The sequence below is a fragment of the Puccinia triticina genome, chromosome 17A (assembly GCF_026914185.1).
Source record: "Puccinia triticina chromosome 17A, complete sequence".
Lineage (NCBI taxonomy): Eukaryota > Fungi > Basidiomycota > Pucciniomycetes > Pucciniales > Pucciniaceae > Puccinia > Puccinia triticina.
Genome location: NC_070574.1, coordinates 3,830,071 through 3,853,719, shown reverse-complemented (window position 1 = coordinate 3,853,719; position 23,649 = coordinate 3,830,071). Strand labels below are relative to the sequence as shown.

Genomic DNA, 23,649 nt, shown 5'->3' with positions numbered 1-23,649 from the left:
GGAAGGAAGAACTGAAAAGGTGTGTGGGCCGCGCCGCGCAGCACCACGACTGGGCGCCGAGCGCATCCCACCGGGCTCCTGGCCGTCTCTGCGAAGCCCATGAAGCAAATTCTCTTCTTTTTGTATTAGGAAGTGTGCACGGCCAAAGTTCTTTTGATGAGAGTTATTTATCTGCCGCTTGGGTTGTCTACAGATCGGAGAGGGAGGCTCTCTGAGCCAGGCCGCCCCTCTCTCACCACTCGGCCGAGAACAAACGAATATCCGTGCGGTGATGAAATGAGCCCTCGGCTGCAGCTGTGAAGTTGATGAGTGTTGTGGTGTTGCACTGCCCATGCTGCTTACATAAGCCGGCTGATGAGCCGTTGATTTTGATCACTCCTTGTTCTTGGCACTGCCCGCCGCCCGCCGCCCGCTGCCCGGGAGTGCGCATGGTTGCTGTCCAGTAAGTTAAAAAAGCCTCCTTCCCAACCCAACCCAACCCCACCCAGCCTCAACGCCTTCGAAGCCCTTCGCTCTGCCCAGGCTGTATACTCACCATCAACACATACAGCCATGCTTGTGGCACTCCTGCTACTCCAGCTGGCCACTCTGCTCCATGGTCAGCACAACTCACCACACATTGAAAGCACACACTGACTCTTCCTCCCTCCACAGCTCATTCTAGTCCCCCTCCGCCCATCCTGACCGTCCGTCACATCGCCGCGGGCTCGCTCCACCTGCTGCCCCGGCTGCTCGACCCTCCAAGCCAGAGAACAGCCCACAACTCAATCCTCAGGCGCTCCCAATCCATCCCAACCCCAGGCCAGCTCCAGTACGACGACACCATCCTACTCAAGTTTGCCATCCCCACCCATCACCAGCAGCACCAGAATCCCTCCATCATCGCAGACCCAGACCAGCCCCTCCAATGGTTCACTCTCTCCCTCAGGCCCACCCAAAACCTCATCCATCCCAACGCCAAACTCATCTACGCTGCCACCGACCCCGCAAGCACCACCCCCACTGAGTCCCCGCTGCTCAGCCGAGACGTGCTGGCTTACTCGGGATGGTCCATCGACCCAGACCACATCCACTCCTGGTGGGACGAAGAACACGCCTCAGTCGACCGCCCCTCGCCCGAGTGGGCCTCAGCCTACGAAGACCAGCGCGTCAGAGGCTGGGCCCGGATCCTGGTCCATCAGGCCACCTTGGAAATGGAAGCGGAAGAAGACCTCCACCAGCTCATCTTCGAAGGCGCCTTCGAACACGACAACCAACTCTGGCACATCAAGCCGTGGGACTCATTCAGCAGCCTACGCACGCACGCAGACTCAGAGCCCACGCCCTGGGAAGCGCACCCCACCGGCGGACTCATAGTCTGGCAGGAGGCCGACCTGGGCACATCATCATCATCATCATCAACAACAACAACAACAACAAATCATCACATCCAACCCTCTGCAAGCTGCGGACACGACCAACTAGCATTCAACTCCAACCCACAGCATGCCGTCTACCGTGCCCCGCAACCCCTGGGCTCCTCACAGCAAATACAACTCAACCCAGCCAGTTCATTCTCCTTGGCTTCGATGACAAGCTTCCTGGATCACCTGCTGGGGATACCCACCTATCGATCATCAGTCAACATCCCATCATCAGGCATGAACTTCAATCAATCCTCGAGACTCATGCCTCCTTCGACTACGAAGACCCTGCATCGACGGCAGTCAATGGGCAACGATATCACCTGGCTGGGCAACACGACCACCTCTTCAAACTTCATCAACTCCATCGGCACCACGACCGGCTGCCCCATCGGCTCGCGCGTAGTGTTTATCGGTGTGGCGGCTGATTGCACGTATGTCTCAAAGTACAAGACCCAAGACGCTGCCCGGATGGCAATCTTGAACAACGTCAACTCGGTCTCCGCCATCTACCAACGCACATTCAATATCTCGATTGGTGTAGTTGAGCTGAACGTCCAATCTCCCGAGTGTCCAGCGACACCGAAGGCAGATGCCATGTGGAACGTAGGCTGTCCCGGATCTGGAACCGGCGGATTGGATCTCAACCGGCGTCTAAGCGTCTTTAGCGACTGGAGGGGCAAGAAGGGCGGCGGGGATGGCGCAGGACTCTGGCATCTGCTCACCGATTGTTCGTCCGGTAGCGAGGTCGGCGTCGCTTGGCTTGGTCAACTGTGCGAGGTTCAGTCGCAATCCAGCAATACGGGACAAGTTACCAGTGGAACCGGTGTCACTGCTGCTACCACCAATGAATGGCAAGTGATGGCCCATGAAATCGGCCACAAGTTGAGTGTTTATCTTGCATGCTCTCGCCGAGCCGCCCAGATTTTGATCCTTTCCTGCTCGGGCACAGTTTTGGAGCTATTCACGATTGCGCTTCTGGGTGCGATCTATCGGACACCTGTTGTCCGCAGAGCAGAACTAGCTGTAACAGCAACGGAAACTTCCTCATGTCACCCGTCGCCACCAAAAACACCACGAACTTCTCTCCCTGCAGCATCGGAAACATATGCACGACATTACACAGCACTGTGAACACTTCCTGCCTGGTGACGCCGGGCCAACGGACAGTGATCTCCTTACAACAGTGTGGCAACGGGATTGTGGAGCCGGGCGAGGACTGCGATCCGGGGCAGAGCACGACCTCGAGCTGCTGCGATCCACGGACGTGCAAGTTCCGGACGGGGGCGGTGTGTGATCCGTTGAATGGTCCGTGCTGCCAGTCGGACTGCCAGTTTGCGAGCCCTCAACAGGTGTGCAGGCCGTCGGCGAACGCGGAGTGCGACGAGGAGGAGCGCTGTTCGGGGAAAGACGTCCACTGTCCGGACGACAAGTTTGCGGAGAACGGCAAGGGCTGCGGGCCTTCTGGGATGGGCCTTAAGTGCGCCGCGGGCATGTGCACGAGTCGGGACGAGCAATGCAAGGCGCAGGGCGCGTCGCTCGCGCTCACGAAGGCTTGCCCGGCGGGAGCGACGATGGACTGTAAGATCGCATGTGTGGACCCCACGGGAAGGGCGGACTGCATCGTGCTCGCGACTAACTTCGTCGACGGCAGCGAGTGCGGGTACGGCGGCAGATGCGTCGCCGGCTCCTGTAAGGCCGGGAGCATCACCGACACCGCCGAGTCCTGGTTCAGAAACAACCTCGCCATCAGTATCCCGATCGCCATCGTCGCCGGCCTCCTCGGCCTCATGTTCCTCCTCATGGTCTTCCGCTGCTTCCGCGATTGCCTCACCAGACGCACCTCCGCTCGTCCCCACTACGCACCTCCGATCGCCCCCATCCCCCGTCCGGCCCCCACCCATCCGCCTCCCTCCCACCCACCTCCTCATCCATCCCAGCAGAACTGGATCGACCCCACTGTGTTTGTCCCTCTTTCATCTTTACCCTCTTGCACACAGTCCTTGACATTCTCTTCCCTTTGACAAACGCAGGTATAATGGTCATGGACACATGTAAACCCCCGGCTATCCTTTTTCCTTGCCCGCTCATCCCATCCAGAAAACATCTGTGTTTCTTGCACTCGTTTGTTCAAACACATCCATTTGTACTATCGCAAGTTTTATTACCCCTTTCCTGCTTCGCCCCACCCTCCAAAACAATCCAGCGTATTATTTTATTATTATTACGTTTTTTTTTTTGGAATTTGGGAGAAAAACAACGGCAATTATCTGTACTCTACTCGTTTTAACCCTCATTCTAGGTCCATATTCATACCTCCACACATTTATGTTTTGTTTGTACCACAATTTATACATACACGCACTGATCTAATCTCGCATAGATAATGTAGACCACTCGTTAATCCTCTCCAAACCCTTTTTTATCGGACTCTTTGGGTTTCCCTCCGTGTCCCCCCACATAAAAATAATTCTGGCCTTGAGGGAATGTGGTACGGACAAAATGTGGAGTGGATGTTGATTCTTTCTTTTTTTGGCGATTTTGTTTAGTGTTTTTTGTCTTCTTCAACAAATGTGTTGGCACGTGAAAATCATTTGTCTCACCTTGAAAATGTGTGCACCAATGTTGTTGGCGTCATTTGACTATCTTGAAGTTTTTGCCAAAGTCTTGCACACGCTCCAAAACGGGACTTTTAACAGCTTCCATTTTTAACAGCTTCTACCAGCATGACATCAATCAAATTTATGATTCCAACAATCTCAGTGCAGAGGTGCAAACAGTTGGTTGGTTTGATCGATAGAATTATGTTGCATTTTATAAATTGAGCTCGCAGCAAGTGCGCATTCAGAAGAGAACTTGTGCAGTTCATTTTATGAGGAGTACGTAGTCTACAGAGCAACGTTGAGCGTTTCTAATCCATCCATTCTACGTACCTACCGCAACGTAGGCCCCTCAAGGGCCTTGGTTGTGGTGGTATCGTGGGGGCCTCTCTTTGCTTGAATGCTGGAGAGGGGTTCCCACTCTTTTCTCACTCTTCTTTTTACAGGTTCAGGGAGACGCGGTGAGTTTGCTACCGCGCTCCCCTAGGCCGGCCTGAACCCCTTTGGGGGGGTTCCAAGCCGGCCGTGTGTGGGTCAGGGGGGGCTTTCAAGTCTCTCGAGCTTCCGACGACTCTCCAGATCCTACTCTGTGTCTCGGTGGCTCGAGAGGGGTGAAAAACCCCCCGGAGCAGAAGAAAAAGGAGCACGCTCTTGGGGGATCGGTGCTAGACCCATCAACTCTGGCGATGACCAGAAGCCTGAGCCTTGCTCGATACCCCAAACCTTACGGTCTTTGACTGAGTTGTGTGCTTTAACTTCCATTCTCCCACTTCTCCTGTAGGTCTGACAACAGTGTGAGGGTGTCTTTGATCTGGGTTGGCGTGTACTGTCTTATGTACAATTTGTAGCAATCTGATTTCCAACGCCCAAGTGATTGTATCTCTTTGACGTTGATTCCCATCGCCATCCGTAAAGACGCTCCTCCGACTCTGAAGGAGTGCCCTGAGAGTTTATGATATCCTCCTCTCTCCCAGATTCTTGTGAGGATCGAGATTACCGCTGATCTGGTTAAATGACGGCGTGTCCCTTCGACGTTGTAGCCAAAAAGCGAGGTCTCTCCGTTGCGTGCCTCATCTAAACGTCGTTTGACCGCTAGTACTGGGCATAGTGCGTTCGGCAGGCTTGGCAGTTTGATCAATTGAGTCTCTCCTGGTTTGCATGTCTTTGCGCTACGGAGTGTTAGGATGGTTTGCTCTGGGTCCTCCCTTGATACATCCGAGGTGAGTAGTTTTAAGGATTTCTTTAACGTTCCTTCTCCTTTGTTGTACGTGAGTTCGGCTAAGCGTGCCATGCCCCAGAAAGCTACAAGTGCTAGGTCTAAAACTGCTCGTTCCTCCGCTGTGCCGCAAATCAATTCTTCCGCTAAGAAGACCATCTGGTGTAAGTGGATCGCCTCTTTCCGTGGTTTGTTTGGTGTGACGGCGTCCGCCTTTGCTGATGACTTCAGGAAGACTTCAATTCTTCCCTCCCATGTGTTGGGGTACGGTTTCTTGTGGTATAGGTGCCAAGCTTTCAAACCCGAGAGGTATTTCACTAGTGTGGTAGACGCTACATCCTGACTCTCTGGTTTATCCGCGTCTCGTCCAGCCCAACAACAGAACGTCTCGATGTCGTCTTCCGTGAGGGGGAGCTCGAAACCGTGCGGGTATTTTTGGGCAAGACATTTCTTGAGTTTCTTCACTGCCGCATTGTACCCTTTCAGTGTATTCCAAGCGTACCCCTTAAGGTAGTGCAACTCCTGTTTGGAAGGCGTGAGTTTTGTAGTCCCGTTTGAGGTGAAATCAGAGATTTTCTCTACCTCCATGGCTAGTGGTAGGTTTACGGGTGCGGTGGTAATGGGTTGGTGGGAGGGTTCTTTGAAAACTCCTCCCCCTCAACTTCGGCGACATAAATTGCGTCCTGCCTACAAGTTCTGACACCTGCTTCCTTTCTGAGTCTTATCTAAAACAAATGTTTACACGCTACACGTATCGACACAATTGGTCTCAGTTGGGTTATTAATACTGCCAGAAGAAAGAGTCTAAATCTAACGGCAACATCAAAAGAACTCGGTCCCGTGCCTCTAGACCCGAGCTGTCTCCTCTTGAGAGGTTGTCTGCTTTGTTTTGGGCTGAAACTACTCTTTTGCCGATGATGTCGACCTGTAGATCTACTAGGAGTTTTTGTATGGCCTTCCATTCTTCGTTCACATGCGGATCGTTTGATCTTCTGTTTTGGATAGCAGCCTCTGTTGTGGTATTGGCTGTCCATACTATGAATGTTTTCCCTTCTCGGACACCCAGTTTCTGGAGCATACATAGTCCGACTCGAATCGCGACGGTCTCCACCCAAGCGATATTTCGCTTTGGCTTTGTCGTGCCTTCCCAGCCCTCCGCCAACCGCAATCGGGTCCAATGGCGGCCGATCAGTACACCAATGCCATAACTTGTCGACGCATCTCCCACCCATCCAATTTCAGTTGGTTCTGGGTTGGGGATCATTCTGGTCTCCTTAAAAGAGCAGAGTGTGAGTATCCAGTGTTCCAGGTCTAACTGTACTGTGGTTGTAACCGGGCGTTTGGCTTTCTTGTTCCTCCAGCTCTTTAACCACGCGTATAGCCCGCAGAAGTAACATCGCAGCTGGGGTAAAAGGTAAGAGACGTGGTTGAGTCTGCCCGCCAGGACTTTGACTTCGTTGTAAGAGAATTTCTTCTTCGGGGTTTGAAATTCGCAAATCTGAGTTATTCTGTTCTGCAATTTCCCGGGTGGGAGGCGTACTGTCTTCCGTGTACCGTTCCAGACGAAACCGATGAACTTTTGCTCCTCGGCGAAATTACAGAATTTCTCTTCATTTGTTTTCACGCCTAGCTGCACGGATCTTTCGACTACCTCTAACATGTCTACTTGCGCGTCGAGTTCCTTGACAAAGAGGTTGTCATCGACCCATCTGAAAACGGTGACTAGGTCAAATTCCTTCATCATCAAATTTTTCCATGCATCTGCCGGGCGGCCGAAAGAGCCGCAGCCGGCAACACCACCAAAGGTTATCCTTGTGTCAAGATATAGATTGTCCTCGAAGTCTTGTACCAATAAATATGGCCGTTGGTCTTGGGCTGTGGGAATCTGGCGGTACGCCTTTTCCCAGTCGAACAGAGCTAGTAGGCATGGCGCTGTTTGTCCCCTGAAAAAACTGGCGACGTGGTTAAAATCGTCCCAGGTTGTGGGAAAATTATCGGCGTCGACGAAAGAGTTTACGGACGGGACAATTGGATTGTTTCTTGGAAAAGATAGATCGTTAATTGGTCTTAAGGACCCATCACCGTTGATGACCGCTCCCAGGGGGTTAGATCGGAAGAACGGGAAATGTTTGTGGACTTCCTCGTGGGTGTATGGTCCATACATCCTATTCGCCGCTACCTCTTTCCGGATTGACTCCTTTATCTTGTCTCTGGCTAAAAGAGCCGACGCGTGATTCGGAGGGGTGAAATGTTTAATTCCTTCTATTGTATGCTGCGGAATCCCTTGAGGAAATCCATGTTTAAAACCGTCTAATACATCCTGGAATTCAGGGAGTAGATTGGCTTTCGAGAGCGCGTCTTCCCATTCTGGGATAATCATCTCGCACTTTACTGCCTCTGGCCAAGACTTGATGGTAAAACTGCTGCTCATTACCCCGTGGGGTTGAGAGGCTGTGTTATTTCCGCATATGAGAGAATCAAAGGTTCTATGTACAAAAATAGATGCAGGAACATGGAGATTAGAAAACAACTCCTGTGCCGCTTGGTTTTCGTGTTGCTCTCAGGTTTGCTTCCTGTTGTGCCCGAAAAATAGGAGTTTCCCTTGCCTTTAGATACTTTGTAGGCTGGGTTCACGGGGGTGCTCTGGGGTGTAGCTAACAGAAAAGTGGCCACTTACGGCGTGCTGTCTTGACCCTTAGCGGTGTTACCCCCTCCTCCGTTTCCGGTAGCGGCCTTTTGTTCCTTGTATTTGGGGTTGAAGTTCTTCCCCTTATACCCGCTGGTCCTCTGGCTCTTCGCTCCTGGTTGGTTCGGCTGATCGCCGTCCTTGGGAGCCCGCGTATAGCCCTGTTTCTGGTTGTAGGCCTTTTGCGGTTTTTGGGCGCCTGTCAGCGGGTCCCATCCTGCTCTGGTCCCGTTCTTGGCGTAAGGATTATCAGTCATGCCAATTTCACCAAAGTTTCTCGCGTCCGAGTAGGTCTCCTCTGCAATGTCTTGCCTGAAAACTGATATGTCTGCCACGGATGGCCTACCGTTTACCATTACCCGGTGTGCAAATACCGTCGACCTCACGTTGACATCGTACCGCAGGGCTGCCATGAAACCGTGTCGAGCCAGGATTTTGTCGCAGTGGCTCTTGTGCACCAAAACCCAGCCCGCGAATGTGCGGAAGTGGTAGACGTCCCGCAAGGCAATGTAAAAGCCTTGGTGGTTCGTGGTCCACTCGCTAAACGTTTGGGTCCATTCCAAGGGGTATGGGAGGCCCGTGTAGCGATTGCGGTTTTCCGATCTGCAGTTTGCTCTGGTTAGTTTCTGCGTGTGGTTGTAACACTCATTATCTCATCGCACTAACCCGGTTTCCTCGCTCTTAGGTCTTTTCTCCACCCAGTGGATTATTGCCTTGTCCTGCCATTTCTTGTTGAAGATGGTCAGTGGGATGGGCGCTCGAAGTTCTTTCAGGTTTTTGTCGAAATAAGGCGTAAAGCCTACATCCTTATGGGAGTTGATTTCATTGACGGCTGTCGGACAAGACACGTTAGGGTCTATGCGACCTGAGAGAAGATTTTTGGTTTGAAGGATGCTTACCAAAATCGAGCTCTCCCTCTTGTAGTACCACTACTTCTCTTTGTTCCCGCCGCAATGCAGGTTGGTCTATGGACTGCTCAAGCAACTCCACAGACTCCTCCCGAGCGTGCTTGGATGGCACGATCTTGCTGGGCTCCGTCGAGGCGGTCGTGATCGAGAGGTATACATCCCACAACATGGTGGCCTTCTCCTTTTTGCCCGCCTTGGTCGCTGCCATCGCTTCAGCCAGGATGGTAGCTCGATCGCTAGTCCTTTTGGCTTTTCTCTTTATTCGCTGATCATGACAGTTGTACGTATCAGTTAACCGTTTAGGTTTTGAATGAAGGTATCATGCCGTGTTGGGCTTACCGTTCTTGTCTCCTAGGAGGGAGATAGTCTCCGGTAGTCCATCGATCGGTTTGTTGGCATTGGTTTTGCCTTTTGTCGCCGCACCGGCGTTTGACGTTTCTGGTTCGTCGTTGTCAGGGACTACCCCTATCTTGGCTGCACTACGTGTTTGTACGCCTCCTTTTTTCGAGCTTGGTGCTTTCGCCGTGGCTGACGCCTGGTTCCCTTGCGGGCCTTCGGCTTGTCTTGGATCGCTGGCAAGCTCCTGGGAGCTTGCCGATGGGTCTCCTTGACTGGTTGCTGTCGGGGTGCTCACTGTTGCTTGTGCCTCGTCCACTGGTGGAGCGGCGCCAGAGGCGGCTGCTCGGACTCGGTTAGCAAGTTGGGATAGGCGGTCGGACATTTTTGGACGTGTATAGCGAGAAAGTTATCACTAAAATGGTACGTAGCTTTAGTTTTGCTAAAAAGGAAAAGGGGATGGAAACGTGGAATGGTGCTCGGTGCGATGGGAGAAGTGACGAGAGCTGGGGCCACAGGAAAGGGCGTGAACAGCGCTCCTTTTATGCCTTCCCGGCTCTGTACTCCCATCGGGGCCTGCCCTTGGGCCACTCATTCTTCCACGCGATTCCGAGGCGCCAAACGCCCCAGTCGCCGTATCAACGGCTGTCTAGGTGTTTGGAAGAAACTTGGGTGTTTCCCTTGCCAGCTGAGGCTTCGTTCTTCCTAGGGAATGGAGGGCGTGGAAGGTTTCGGAGTTGTGTCCCAAGGATCGTTGCTATGGGTTTCAGCCCATGGACAACGGGACCTCGCTGCGCTTTGCTGCGCTCCGGTTCCCTCCCATGAATCTTCCGCCGCCAGCTGAAAGAGGTAGACGCAGTGCGATGTCAAAATGCTGCAGCATACGGAAGCCCAGGTACAACAGCATCCTGCCATTCCCTAAATGCTGAATTCCCTAACCCAAAGTCTGAAACCCATAAACCCGTCCAGAAAATCTGAAACCCATAAACCCTGTATTCCCAATCTGATTACTCCAAGTTCGGAGTTTACAGCATACAGGTACATATTTATGATCAGAAGGGAGTACCTCGAGGTACAAATGTTTCAAAAAAATGTACATGGGTAGCCCTCCACAGAAAAAGCGTACGCTGCAGTGTGCAACCCTTCCTACACATTAAGCAAAGTTGGGCAGAACCAAAGCCCAATTTACTCTGAACCTAGCGCTCCAATGGGGGATATATCCACCTCCGACTATAGTACTGAGACTGAGGGCTCTGACGACTCCGGGGACTCTGATACCGCCCTTCCATCTAGTCCCACACCGCAGGACCGTCAAAGACAAATTGTACATTACCTCCTCTCACAACAGCTCCATGGCCCTGAAATCCTTCGCATCCTTCGCGAACATCATGGTATCAAGATGGGAATTCGAACGCTCGATCGAAAGCGCAAGCTCTGGGGCCTCCAACAGCGCAACCTTCCCCAGGGCCCAGCCCCTATTGTACAAGCATCCATCAGATCGTCTCATTGCAAGGGTCTCGATTTGAACGAGATGAAAGCTCGACTTCTCAAAGAGACTGGACGTGATGTTGCTATACGCACCATTCAGAGGTACTTAAAATTCCTCAACTTGAAACAAATTGAGAACGATTTGCAGAATGGCAAAACAACAATTGAAAAAGTAGTAGAGTGCATCAATCATGCCCGAACAGAGCTCCTGCAGACATCTGCCGGTTACCGGAGCATGCATCGGATTTTGAAACAGTTCTATGCTATCAGCTTGCCAAGGTGAATAGACAATACTTGCATTTAAGTCCACATTCTCCATTCTCAGCTGAACTTTTGAATATTTGCCTGATGTACTATGTAGGAATCTTGTTTATGAAATACTACAAGAAATTGATCCCGAGGGCCTGGCCCAGCGCCTCCGCAAGACATGCAAACGTCGTATCTTCCGTACTCATGGTCCCAATCATGTCTGGGCATGCAATGGACACGACAAGTTGAAAAGATTTGGGATTTGCATCTATGGGATCATCGACGCCTGGTCAAGAAAAATCCTTGGAATGTTTGTACATGTGACAAATAATGACCCGAAGCATATTGGAGTTTACTTTTTGCAAACGGAAGCCAAAGCTGGTGGAATTCCTCTTAAAGTGACTACCGATTACGGCTCTGAAACAATTGACATGGCCACCCAACAGATGTTCCTCTCTCATCACTACGCCGGCATCAGTGTTGAAGAAGCCAAACTCCGACATCATTTTACAAAATCCACCCGCAACCAAAAGATTGAAGCCCTTTGGTCTCAGATGATGAAGCAACACAATCAAGCAGTGATTGATATCATCCAGAATCAGATTGAAAGTGGAAAATACAATCCAGAGGATGAAGTCCAAAAGTAAGCACATCTACACATGTTCTCTCATGCCATCTCCTCTCATAAACTGAAAACTCTATTGTAGACTCCTTTTCCTTTTTTTGTGGCTGCCAGTTTTACAATCAAGTGTTGATAGATGGGTTTCACTTCAAAACAATTCTCGAAAGCGCTGGGACCATCGAATCTCACTTCCTACTGCTTGCACTCCTGACTTCTCATACAGCACACCCAAATCATTTGGCACAACCAATCAGATTGTCAGGGTTCCAGTCAATCACCTTGAGGAATTCTTACAACAAGAGTATCCAGCTCAAGAAGAAATGTTCACACATACTCCACCTTGGTTTCATGAAGCTGCAACAACAATTATGGCAGAAATCAACTTGAGATTTGACCATCTGTCTCTTGGATCAGTCTGGCTAGCCTTTGATCACATGCTCCCATACATAAAATCTTACTTCCCTGATGGCCAGCCCCTTCCAAGTTACAACTGGCCCCCCTCCCCTCCTTCAGATAGTGATTCCGAATTATACTTTACTGACCGTGATTCAAGATCAGAATCAAGTTCAAGTTCCAATTAGCAAAACAACAGAAAAACAATAATCTTAAAACATGTCAACCTCAGTTGATTGATTCCAGTTTTTTTGTATGTTACTACCTCCGTCTCACATACTTGCATCCTGAAATGCTTAATAATACTAGCACCAACTGATGTTTAGGTGGCTAAGTGAGTTTACCTATCAAATATACATTTGATAGGCCCACCAAGCTTCCACATGCATTCAATATGCCTGCTTGTTGAGCACTGCACCAAAAGCACAAATTGAATGTCTTTCTGAATTGGGGCAGGCTAAATGCACTACAAAATTCTACTACATGTACTCCAAAATACTGGAGTGGACATTATTCTCCTACAAAAATTTTGGAGTGAACATCATTCCACTCCGAAATTATTGGAGTAGACCAATGTTCACTCTAAAAATGTGGTAAATTTTGGTGCAAACCACCTGTGCACTCCAAAAATCTGGAGTGTGCCATGTGTGCAATCCAAACATGTTGGAGTGCAAAATTTATGCAATCCAATTTTTATCCTGTGCACTCCAAGATTTTTGGAGTGCACAACTTTGCATCTCAAGAACTTGGAGTTCATCAAATATTATAAGATCCAGAAAAATTTGAAAATGTATTTCTTTGACGAATCAACTAAGGACTAAAACAAGAAAATCACAAAAAACAAAATTATCCTGTATGGATACGGAAACCAAACAAAAAAAATAGACAAGGGATCAAGAAACTTGGCACTCCAAATCCTTTATATATATATAGACTCAGTCGCAAGTCAGGCCATTTTTAACAAGTTCAAGCAACCCTGAAAGGACTTGGAGGTTTACCTTGTGTTGTGTATAGGAGTGCATTGTGTTGCACTCCATTTCCCAGGGCAAAAAATAGAAAAAAAAAGTTGAAATATTAGTAGTGCAAGGATTGTGCACTCCAAAATTTGAACATTTTTTGGAGTAGCCATATTTTTACTCTAGTAATTCATGGAGTGAACCATTGTACACTCCAATATTTTTGGAGTGCACAATTGGGCACTCCATTTTTGGAGTACATGTAGTAAAGTTTGGTAGTGCATTTAGCCTGCCCTTTCTGAATTCTGCAACTTGAACTGGTAACAAATGTGGATTGTTTGTTATCACCATTTTTAAGTGACATTAACCCCTGGAATTGCACACAGTGAATCTGGTAGAGATGGTCATGTTGAATATGGATACCCATATGTGTTTGTGTATCCCAGGCTTTTCTTCACCATTCTTACACATCTGCGGTGGTGAGCCCAATCAACAGGTGCAGTGCGCAAATATAGCTAAAAATTGAAAAGTTATAAATATGTGTAAAATTACAGTATACCACTTTCACAAAGACATTACACAGTTTTTCTATAAATTTATGCACATAAAATGGTACCTTCTAGCTACAAATATAAGAATCACTTGGTATATTTAATTCCTCTAAAATAGCCACTTTTAGTTATAAAAGTAGTATAGTTTTAAAAAGAGATATACGGAAATTTTCTTCACATTTGACTTATATTATTATCATCTAAAATTTATTTAACATCTTGAAGAGGTATTCTAGACTAAAAATCATTTAAATAGAGAAAAGCCAAGACTCATATGTAATTACAATTTCATCACATAGTTGTAAATCTTTTTAGATTAAAACTTAGTCTGATATTGGTTATTTTGTCTATATATAAAAGAAGGCCATTTTGGGTAATATTTCTCCCCATGCTGGCATTAGATAGTAATATTATAAATCACTTGCATTCATCATCTTTGATAAATTGAATTGATGAATTAGCTGATAAATCAAACTGTTGAATTAAATCTAAAGTAAAATTATAACCGTTACACCTCTCTTCTCTTTGAGCTACTTATTCCCCTACAAGCTCATTCTCCCTTCTGTGAGAAGTTCCACACCACATATACCCACTTGCCTGAGCAGATACCATTACCCATCAGACCTCCTCACACCGATGCACTGGGTGCACAAGTCTCTGGCACTATTGCTAATGCCTCTGGCACTGTTGATGATGCCTCCAGCAGATAGCGGATACCCGGGGTGGGTACAAAGTGGCCATCTCTAGAATCTGGAATACAGATGCAAGATTATGAAAGAGAGTACAGATGGCTCTTTTGCATTGCACCTGTTGGCAGGTACCCACCACCTTTCAGCAGGTATCTGTGGGCCTTTGAAGGTACCCATGGCGGGCTGCAGTCACTTAACTGTCTGGGGGGCAGTTGGCTTGTGTTACCCAGCCCACAGCCAACATGTCATAGCAGTTGTGGCTCATCTCCACTCATCCAACTGAGAGATCCCTCATCCAGCACTGCCCTCTGTAAGCCTCTTGATTCATTCATCAGCACCCAACACAATAAAAAATATTATTGAATGGATGTACAATGAAGACAATGTGCTTGCCTTCAAACTGTTTCTTTTTAGTTTTTCATCCCTTTACCTCAATCTTGAATCTTTATCTCTCATTGTGTTTTCTGGCTTGGTTTGGTTGATCCCAAACTCTTGATAATTGAATTTGTATTAATCTTTTTTATTCCTCTTTGCGGTATATTGAAGTTTAGTAGAGGTATGTCTGGTCAATTGTGATTGGGAGGCAGCGCGCAGAAGTTGGCAGATCGCGGGTTTGACTGCCCCCGGCGATGTTCCAGGATCTTTTTGTGGACCCGATCACCCGATCACCCGATCGCGGCGCTCACTCAAACTCAAGCCCCTCATCCTGGGTGCGAAGCCCTCACTCGTCCACAGCCTTTGGCAGCCAAACCAGCATCAAGCACATCTCTCGATTGCGACACTACTCCTGTTGCTCGAACGATCTCGACTTCCCTCGATCATCAAATTCACACGCATAACGATGGCCAAGATGTCCTCTGAAACTCTCCAGCAAAGAGCTTTTGCCAACTCTTCAGGTTTGCTCCTTTCGCTTTCTCCAAATCAAAGCGATTCTGATCATCAGATTACCACAACAAGCCCAACGATCATATGCGGACGTGACTCGTTCAACAGCAACTTACCGGAATCATCCTGACGCTGGTACTGTCCATCCGGTTAAAGTTTGTTCTTTGCGAACTACTTCTTCCGCTGCTGCTGTTGTGCTTGAACTAATCAGACAGTCACATTCGTCTATCTCCAGGATCCTTGTCGCGCCCATGCTAGCATGATGAAACGCTGCTCTTCACAATCACCAAAAACCTCTGCTATCGCTAATAGTGCTGTTCGAACGAAATCCAGGACAAATCTCTCGAATGCATCACATCCTCATGATGCTGATACTACCGGTGCGATTCAAGAATGTCTGTCTCAAACAACTCCTGCCGGTGCTGACGGTGAAGTTGAAGCGATCGTGAAATCGCATGCAATACATCCACATCGAGTTCGTTCTTCAATGAATATCATATCTGCTGATGATGGTGCAGTCACTGACATAACGTTCATCTACTCTTCAGGATCACTCTGAAGATTGTGCTGCTGGCGTGATTCAAGGGCGTCCGTTGCGAAAGACACTGGGTATCGCTGATAGTACGGTTAAAAAAAACACAAGTTCCAATGTTTATACTCGTTCCAATACCGCTGACGCTGGTAATGTCCAGCCATCTCAAGTTTGTTCTTCCCATACTGTCCCCCCCCTTATAAATATGCTTTGAACTGATCACAAAGGCTCGCGTCTCTATGCTTAGAATCGTCATGCCGCTAAACCACAAGCAAGATCTCATCTATCTACTCGTCCAAATCCGCACGATGCTGATACTACAAGGGCAATGCAAGCCTGTTTATCCCGAAAGACTTCTGCTGCCACCAATGGTACGGTGAAAGTGAGGCCAACATCTGATCTTGCTCCTGCTAGTACCATCGATGCAATCAAAGGCTGCCCTTCGACAGGTGCTGCTCTCGTTAACCCAACGGCTGAATGTAAGCGAACACCTATTGCAAGCAATATTGCTAAACAGCTAATCAATTGATCCTTCTGTTGATGAATTGTTGCCTATGCCCCTAGCGATTCAAAATCCAACTGGTGCCTGTTATAATTTTCGACCTCGAGCAACTAGCAAGAAACAAGCCAGCATTGCCAATAGTTCTAACAATAATCAAAAAAGGACTTTTCCTCAGCATGACTCATTGGTTCGTGATGTTTCAGTTGTCTCTTTCTTTCCCTACTGAAAAGCTAACAACGTACTGGTTTACATTCCAGTTGATTGTTCAAAACAACAATCAATCCACATGTTCATCAGATCGGTCTACATCTCCTTCGCAATCGAGCAGCGCCAATCAAAAATCTTGTAATTCAAAGCTAACTGCTTCTGCGAAGCCTTCCAAAAAAAAACGAAAACGGCGCACGTTTGTAACTTCTGCATTTATTCCTCATTTTCTTTTTGCAAATACTTACTTGAATCTTTATTTCTTTTCTGTTTGTTCTGCTTCTTTTGGTTGGATATCTGTTTCTTCACTTTGCTTTTGGGAACTATGATTACTGCCTCAACAAACTCAACTTGAACAATACACCTTGCTCATATGGAATTTGTTGAAATCAGTAATCAGAACGCCAATCAGCGCATGAGGAGAAACGCTTATCTAACCCTAAGGAAGCGAAATAAACGGGAGGAGAGCTGCAGGAAAAGTTTCACGAGTGCTCCACCCCCGCCTGGAGGCCGAATTCTAACACGGAAGGTGAAACCAATCGACCTGTTTCCCGAAATAACCAAAGATTATAACGAGAGAAAAGAGCGAAAAGAAGAACTCAAAGCTGCTCATGAGGAAGATCCGATCAACAATCCTGCACCCTCAAAAGCCACAATTGTTGCCCGAGTGCCAACAGAGGAGGAAAATCGATCTGCGCTTCAGACTGTGAAGGAAAAATTCATCTCTCTTGACTCGGGTTACCACAAGATATACGACGAGAGGACAAGTGAAGTCGTGGGGATAGTGGAATTCATGAACTTTGACGACTTGACGACAGAACAATTCGAAGATCTCAACTTCCTGTGTCTCCTCTTCTTACATAAGTGTAAAGAGTTTGTCAACCCGGTCAGCTCAAAATCTCAAAAATGTGCTGGAATCATGTGGATGATTTTTGAATCAATGCTAATCCTCTGGGATTTGAAGCTCTAATGGGTGAATCACTGAGAGCTGGTGAAGTAGTCTGGAAACTTTTCCACGGATTTGGTGATGTTGCCGTTGAAAGGAATCACGAACACATGAAACGATCCGGCATCCCCTCTTTTGCCGACAACAACTTCCCCAAAGTCCCAGGTGACGAATCACCCTTTGCATTTGCTTCTAACTTGGCATTCTCTTCCAACAGATTCTACAATCACCAGCATGTTGATAGTGGCAATTTATCTGAGCTCCCTTTAGCATTTGCTCTGGTCATTCCAACCTCACGAATCACGGGTGAGATTGCAACCACAGGATATGATGTTCAAAATGGACAATTTATTTTTAGAGATATTAGAGTTGCCCTTGATTTCAAACCACATCGCATTTGTAGGATGATCTTTTGTGCTCAAGAATATGCACATGGCACTTTACTTCCATATGAACCCACTATTTATACTAAATTAGGCATAGCTTTACAGGTAGCTACAAAGGCCAGTCAGACTTGCCAAAAATACATCCGGGGTGATTATGATGATGATACTGATAAATATGTTGGCGGAGTTGATGAGCTCTTAGGCTACTTTAGTGATTAATATGCTTTGTAAACCAAAAATTTCCTTTAGTCAGATTTCAACCAGTTGCTTTCCATTGTTCTTTGTAATCTCAGGAATTTATCAGCTACTGAATGACTTGGTTCATAAAATATGTGAAAATGCCTCTGTTGGTGCAGATACTTCGGTGAAAAATCGGTTTTCACCTTTATTTTTTTATTTTTTGTGAATAGAAAATACGAGTTAAAACAATTTTTTTTTGTAGATCAAAAGGATTCATCAGTAAAGAGTGTGCAAAAAAAAACAATTAAAGTTGAATGTGAATGATCAGAAGGAAGGAGTATCATAATGTGAAATCAGCAAAGGAAGAAACAAAATCACAAGAGAAGGTCTGACATGGTTTCAAGAAAAGTGCAATGAAATTGAGAGAGTAAAAAAATGCTGCTAGTGGCTGGTATTTTGGGGGCTCTTGAATGTGGTTTTGGTCTGGAAAAAACTATTTGCATCAGGAAGGACTCTTTCTACATCAGAATCAATGAGTATGTCTGTCAATGATCCTCGCGGTTGAGAAGTGCTGTTGGGTCTAGGTTGGTTTGAATGGAAGGACTGAGTTTCGTGATTGGCATGTTGATTGGAAACAGATGCTTGCTGTGTTTCCCATTCAGAATCTCCAACCTGAGGAAGCCCTATGGATTGGCAAACCTCATTGCACCTGTGGTCTCGGATAAAACAGCTTATTCCAAATTTAGAGTTATTCCCTTGTGTCCAGAGGCTGTGAAAGGTATTGATCAGTATGATTTTGGGAGTGGATAAGATTATGAACTTTGCTCACGACTCATCCAAGTCAATTATTTGTGGGTCGGTGATGAGGGGACCAACTCCCTGTAAGTCTCCCACAAGATTTTTCCCCTTGGACACATTATAAGTCCAGTGTGTGAAAGCGTCCATCAGATGTAGAATTTTGGGATTCATTCCATGTTGGTTTGTAGGCACGTTGAAGTTGGTGTTACTTGAGTATTTGACATAACTTCCCGTTAAACGCTTTTCAAAGAAGTATATTTCTCCAGGGACAATCAAATCACCAGTGAAAACCACAGAATGCCGAATTATCTGGGGAAGAGGATGTACACCAGGGGTTAGGAGCTCATTCAACCGCTTGTGAGCATTGAACTATGTTAGCATGGGACTTACCTGCATCTCCTTTGCTTTGGCTTTGGTACTCATTGGCAGGGTTCGACAAGCCTCAATGACTGATCTATATTCTTGAAGAAGGAGTGCACATGCCTCATACATGCGTGCATCTGTTGCATGGAGATTCAAGTCTTGGGAAACTCTGTCCTTCATCACCTTGGCTACATAATCAGTAATGATGTCGGATCCGTCAACCGTAGTTTTGACTTGAGCAGCATAGGTGATTCACATTCCTCCCGTGCCTATCACTTTGTTTTTGTTGACTTTGATGGAGATGGGTTCGGTTGCAAGCTGGGCAGAATCCATTCCATGGAATAAGAGTTGTTGTGCAACCATCCAACCATCACGATTAATGTCCAAGTATAATGGTAAAGGTTTACTCAACAAGGCCATCTTAGTGGCAAGGCTTTGGCTTCCACGAGCAACCATTGTACCTAGTGTGAAAAAGCAGTGGGGGCGTCAGCATGAGTATGAAAAAAGGTAATACAAATAAGTGTTCTCACCAGCTAATGGGCCAAGGGCCCATGGAGATTTCTTTTTGCTTGGTTTCACTTGGCTGGGGCCAGCAGACTTGGTTGTTGTCTTCACATTTGAGCTTTGGGTGGTGTATCTCTTTGGGGAAGCAGATTTGTCAGAATTGGAGTGAGTTGTCGGGGACGGGTGATCGTATGCAAGATTGATGTGGGCAGTTTTCCTCCCTTTAGCTTCTTTGAGGACACCAATTAGAGTCTCTTGGTCTGGAAGTCGGGATTCTCCATCGCAAAGGCAAAGGAAATCTTCTGGGTTGGGGGGAAGTGCTGTTATGTCTGTTTTAGCAGTGAGCTGAAGCGAAAAAAAGGCCCAGAGTTGGGTGCAGAGGTCGTTGTAGAGGTTTGGGTTGTTGATATCGCAAGGGAGCTTCATTGGATGGATTCCGGTATTAACTACAAGCTCGTTGGATTCATACAAGAGAAAACCAAAGGCATGATGCTTTACTGAGGTTTCTGCAGCTTGGGAGCTGGCAGTGGTTTTACCGCGCTTGGCACTTGGGCCATAGTTGGATGGCTTAACCCGTTTCTCCTTGGTGATTCTGCGGAAATGTGCCATTGAACCGGCATCATCAGGAGGATTGGACTGGGTTTGATATGGTTGACTATGGAATGAGGGCTGTGCGGCAGAGGGACGCTTCAGAACATTCAAACTGCTTTGGCCGGGTTGGGAAGTAGAGGTGGAAAGACAATGAGAAGGGGCAGTAGTTATCCTCATTGGGGCGTTTGGTTGCGATGGAGCCGCGGGAGATGTTGATGATGAAGGCACAGGAACGCCGGAATTGAAGAGATGTTGCATCTTCTCGACATTGACACCAAGAAATTTAAGGCAGTCACAACATAAATTGCCAACCAGAGAAAGATTGGACCAGCACCCGCACTTCGTGCAGACTGGCATTTCAACAGTAACTGGTGTAATCAGGAAAGCTAGTATGGTCAAATGAGTATGTGAGAGAGTATACTGGAATACTGAAGGAGAGTCGGGGAATCAAAAAAAGAAAAAACTGCAGAACTGGAGGAAAAATTATACGTTGCTCATGATACATATATATATATGTGTAAATTTTGTTACACTATCCTCAATGGTACTTAGCCATTGGTGACCGGTGTCCAGCAAGGGTTGCACTGCAGGAGGACTTGTATCACCATGGAATTGCGCCTTGGCAGGAAACCCCTATGGCCCAGGTGTCCCATTCAATCTGCATACAGGTTCTGGCCACCTGATAGTTGGTTGGCTGAAGAAGTCCAAGCCTAGTCAGGCATGGGCTTGAAAGCCAAAAAATTTGACTATCGTTTCCAAGCGCAACATGATACGGAAGCCCAGGTATGAGCAACGTCTCTGTACAGACCCGCTTTTGAGAGGAGGTAATGCACAAATTGTCTTTGACGGTCCTCCGGTGGGGGAGTAGATGGAAGGGCGGTATCAGAATCCCACAAGTTGTCATAGCCCTCCCTCGGTCTCAGTACTATAGTTGGAAGTGGATATGTCCTCCATTGGAGCGCTAGGTTCAGAGCAAATTGGGCTGTGGATCAGCCCAAATTTATCTGGAAATGCGTAGGAAGGGTCGCGCACTGCAACGTATGCCATTTCTGCATGTACATAGATGGCTGCCCATGTGCACACCGGGACGATTGGGGTGCCCTCCGATCGTGCCCGATGGCCCCGTGGCCCTGCAAGTCAAAAGCACCCAGGTGGCGCTGAGCCTACGCGTGCAGGCCCACCTTACAAACGGCCCCAGATGGGCGCCTCGGGGACGCCCAGGGGAGGGGGGTGGCGCCGTATCTGAGTCTGCAATCAAAACGCCAGGCCCTTGCGCGGGTCTGGCGCCCTGGCTGGCGTCCCGCCTACGGTGGCTATGACAGTAATGATGACTGCTTGAAGATGACCTGCGCACACATTTTGGGGGGCTTTTGGTCGCCTGCTGGGCTCTCATCGCAACGCCTTGCCGCATAGCCGTCGGGAATTTCCCGTCCCCTAAGTCGTCCGGGTGGGGGTTTGGCAGGCGCCGAGGTCTCCGCCTGGCTTGGCTGGTTGGCGACTACGGTGAGGATGGGAGGCCCTTGGCTGGGCAACTAACTGTCGGCCCGGGAGCCGTCTCGATCGTCCGCAGGTGGGACGATGGGAAGGGCTGTTATGCCGCGGCTGGATGCACCAGGTCCCTGAGACCCACAGAGGAGGCGCGAGGATCGCACCGAGCGGCCGCACATTTTTTTGAAACATTTGTACCTCGAGGTATTCCCTTCTGATCATAAATATGTACCTGTACGCTGTAAACTCCGAACTTGGAGTAATCAGATTGGGAATACAGGGTTTATGGGTTTCAGATTTTCTGGACGGGTTTATGGGTTTCAGACTTTGGGTTAGGGAATTCAGCATTTAGGGAATGGCAGGATGCTGTCGTACCTGGGCTTCCGTAGCAGCAAGCAAGTTTTCGTCCAAGCATTTCATTTTCTGCTTGGCCACGCCCCTGTGCCTCGCAGCCAGGAGCCGCCGACCTCGGCCGACATACCTTCACTTGATCGTTTGTAGAGGAGTACTATTCAGCCAGAGGAGGACCGTTCATAATGTTCTTGCCTTTTTGACCTTTTGAGCCAAGAAACCAAGTACACCAAGGCATGCCGAATGTGGAAACATTGCATCTTTCTTGCTTGATGCCCTTCTCATTCCCCTGGCATGGTACCGCCCTCACACACATCCCACTTGCACAACAGCCAGAGTAGGCAGGAGTAGGTAGGCAGGTGGAGATACTGAGAGGCTTCACTGACTCGTCTGAGACTTTATAAGCGCCCCAATCCAGACCAGAATTCATCATCACAACCATTATTCAAACCTCCTTGATATCAAGCATATACAGTCCCGCTAGAATCACTCAGTGATACACTTCGACCCTCATCATCATGTCGAAATCCAACGGAAACTCAAAGAACCAAGAGAAAGCGATGGTCGGAGGGAACCAGTTCGGCCCCGCAATGGCCCAAATGCCAGTTTCTGAGAAGGGAATCGAAGCACCTTATCCGCTCGACGATCCCCTCATGAGCGGGCAGTTAACTTTTTACAAAGCAGCAACTGGCATCCAAGATCCTGAGAAATTGAAAGCTCACATACTTGAGATTCGAGCGGAAGGTTGCAAGGCTTTCCCCTTTCCATGCATCTTGTGTGAGTTGAACTTGCGCCTTTCAGAAATCATTTACCAAAATTGCAGAGGCTTATATTTGCATATATACTTGATTGCTTGAAACAGGTTTTTATTTCTTGCAGGGTATGATAGCCCGTCACCCCTTTTATCACAACGTGCGCAAAGAAATAGAAAAGAAGTCAAGCACCCGCAAGATTTTCCTTGACATCGGGGCTTGTAGTAAGTAACTCACTGTTACTCACGTTGATAACTGATGACTGACTTGTGATTGAATCTCGCCGTTTCTTTAGTGGGGACGGATTTGAGGCAGACCATCTACTACGGATGGAACCGTGACGATGTTATTGGCGTGGACATCGCTAGCGGTATGTTCTCTATCATGAAAAGGTGATCCATGGAAAGAACTGAGCGCCAAATACCCCTTTGATCTTCTCTAGAGTGGAAACCGTTGGGGTATAAGCTGTTCAGAGATTCTGACCGCCCGATCCCGTACTTCTTGGGAAACGTCCTCGAATCCGAAGTCTTGGATGTCACGAGTACCGCTAAGGTCGACCCAGCAAAAATCAATCTTCATGCATTGAAAGACCTTAACCCTTTGAAGGGGGCAGCCAGATTCATAACCTTGAATCAACTCTTCCACTTCTTCGATGAAGCCGGTCAGAGGCAATTGGCCGAGCGCTGCGCTTTGCTACTGTCCGATGAAGTCGGCAGCTCCATATTTGGCATGCACATTGGGGGTGTCAAAAAAGGACTCGAGAGTCACAAGTTCGTACATTTCCCCAGCTCGACCTGAACACTACCAGTTGGATATTAAATCATTAAATAACTCATTCTTCATCTCCGAAAACGAAGGATGTATGTTCACTCTCCCGAAGTAAGCCCCGTTAACCTACAATCTGGCTGCAATTCTGGATACCTGAGCATCAAGGGGCTGACCGTAGTTTTGATTCTCCTTCTACTGCATCCACAAAAACAAGACGTGGAAAGAGTTGTGGGACTCGGTCTTTGCCCCTCGAAAAGTGAATGTGGTTTCCCAGCTCGTCGACGTTGGCCCAGAAACCCATC

General features: G+C 47.9%; 5 protein-coding genes across 5 annotated transcripts; 4 read left to right on the top strand and 1 right to left on the bottom strand.

Moving 5' to 3' along the window:
• Positions 1-428: 428 nt before the first annotated feature.
• Positions 429-3,461, top strand: PtA15_17A371 (uncharacterized protein; the record flags this gene model as incomplete). Its single annotated transcript, XM_053164481.1, has 6 exons — positions 429-442; positions 551-598; positions 665-1,355; positions 1,485-2,287; positions 2,356-3,195; positions 3,437-3,461. 6 exons carry the CDS (start codon positions 429-431, stop codon positions 3,459-3,461), a joined length of 2,421 nt encoding a protein of 806 aa, XP_053028444.1.
• A 6,895-nt stretch (positions 3,462-10,356) lies between these two features.
• Positions 10,357-10,920, top strand: PtA15_17A370 (uncharacterized protein; the record flags this gene model as incomplete). Its single annotated transcript, XM_053164480.1, has 1 exon — positions 10,357-10,920. The coding sequence occupies one exon, from the start codon at positions 10,357-10,359 to the stop codon at positions 10,918-10,920; it is 564 nt and encodes a 187-aa protein (XP_053028443.1).
• Positions 10,921-14,938: 4,018 nt separating this feature from the next.
• Positions 14,939-17,574, top strand: PtA15_17A369 (uncharacterized protein; the record flags this gene model as incomplete). Its single annotated transcript, XM_053164478.1, has 10 exons — positions 14,939-14,993; positions 15,055-15,137; positions 15,218-15,457; positions 15,531-15,683; positions 15,762-15,993; positions 16,079-16,203; positions 16,274-16,419; positions 16,614-17,086; positions 17,185-17,472; positions 17,570-17,574. The coding sequence occupies 10 exons, from the start codon at positions 14,939-14,941 to the stop codon at positions 17,572-17,574; spliced, it is 1,800 nt and encodes a 599-aa protein (XP_053028442.1).
• Positions 17,575-19,145: 1,571 nt separating this feature from the next.
• PtA15_17A368 (uncharacterized protein) lies at positions 19,146-20,165 on the bottom strand (the record flags this gene model as incomplete). Its single annotated transcript, XM_053164477.1, has 2 exons — positions 19,146-19,354; positions 19,424-20,165. 2 exons carry the CDS (start codon positions 20,163-20,165, stop codon positions 19,146-19,148), a joined length of 951 nt encoding a protein of 316 aa, XP_053028441.1.
• Positions 20,166-22,345: 2,180 nt separating this feature from the next.
• Positions 22,346-23,377, top strand: PtA15_17A367 (uncharacterized protein; the record flags this gene model as incomplete). The annotated part of the gene is made up of 3 exons (XM_053164476.1): positions 22,346-22,604; positions 22,690-22,803; positions 23,022-23,377. 3 exons carry the CDS (start codon positions 22,346-22,348, stop codon positions 23,375-23,377), a joined length of 729 nt encoding a protein of 242 aa, XP_053028440.1.
• Between the last annotated feature and the right edge of the window lie 272 nt (positions 23,378-23,649).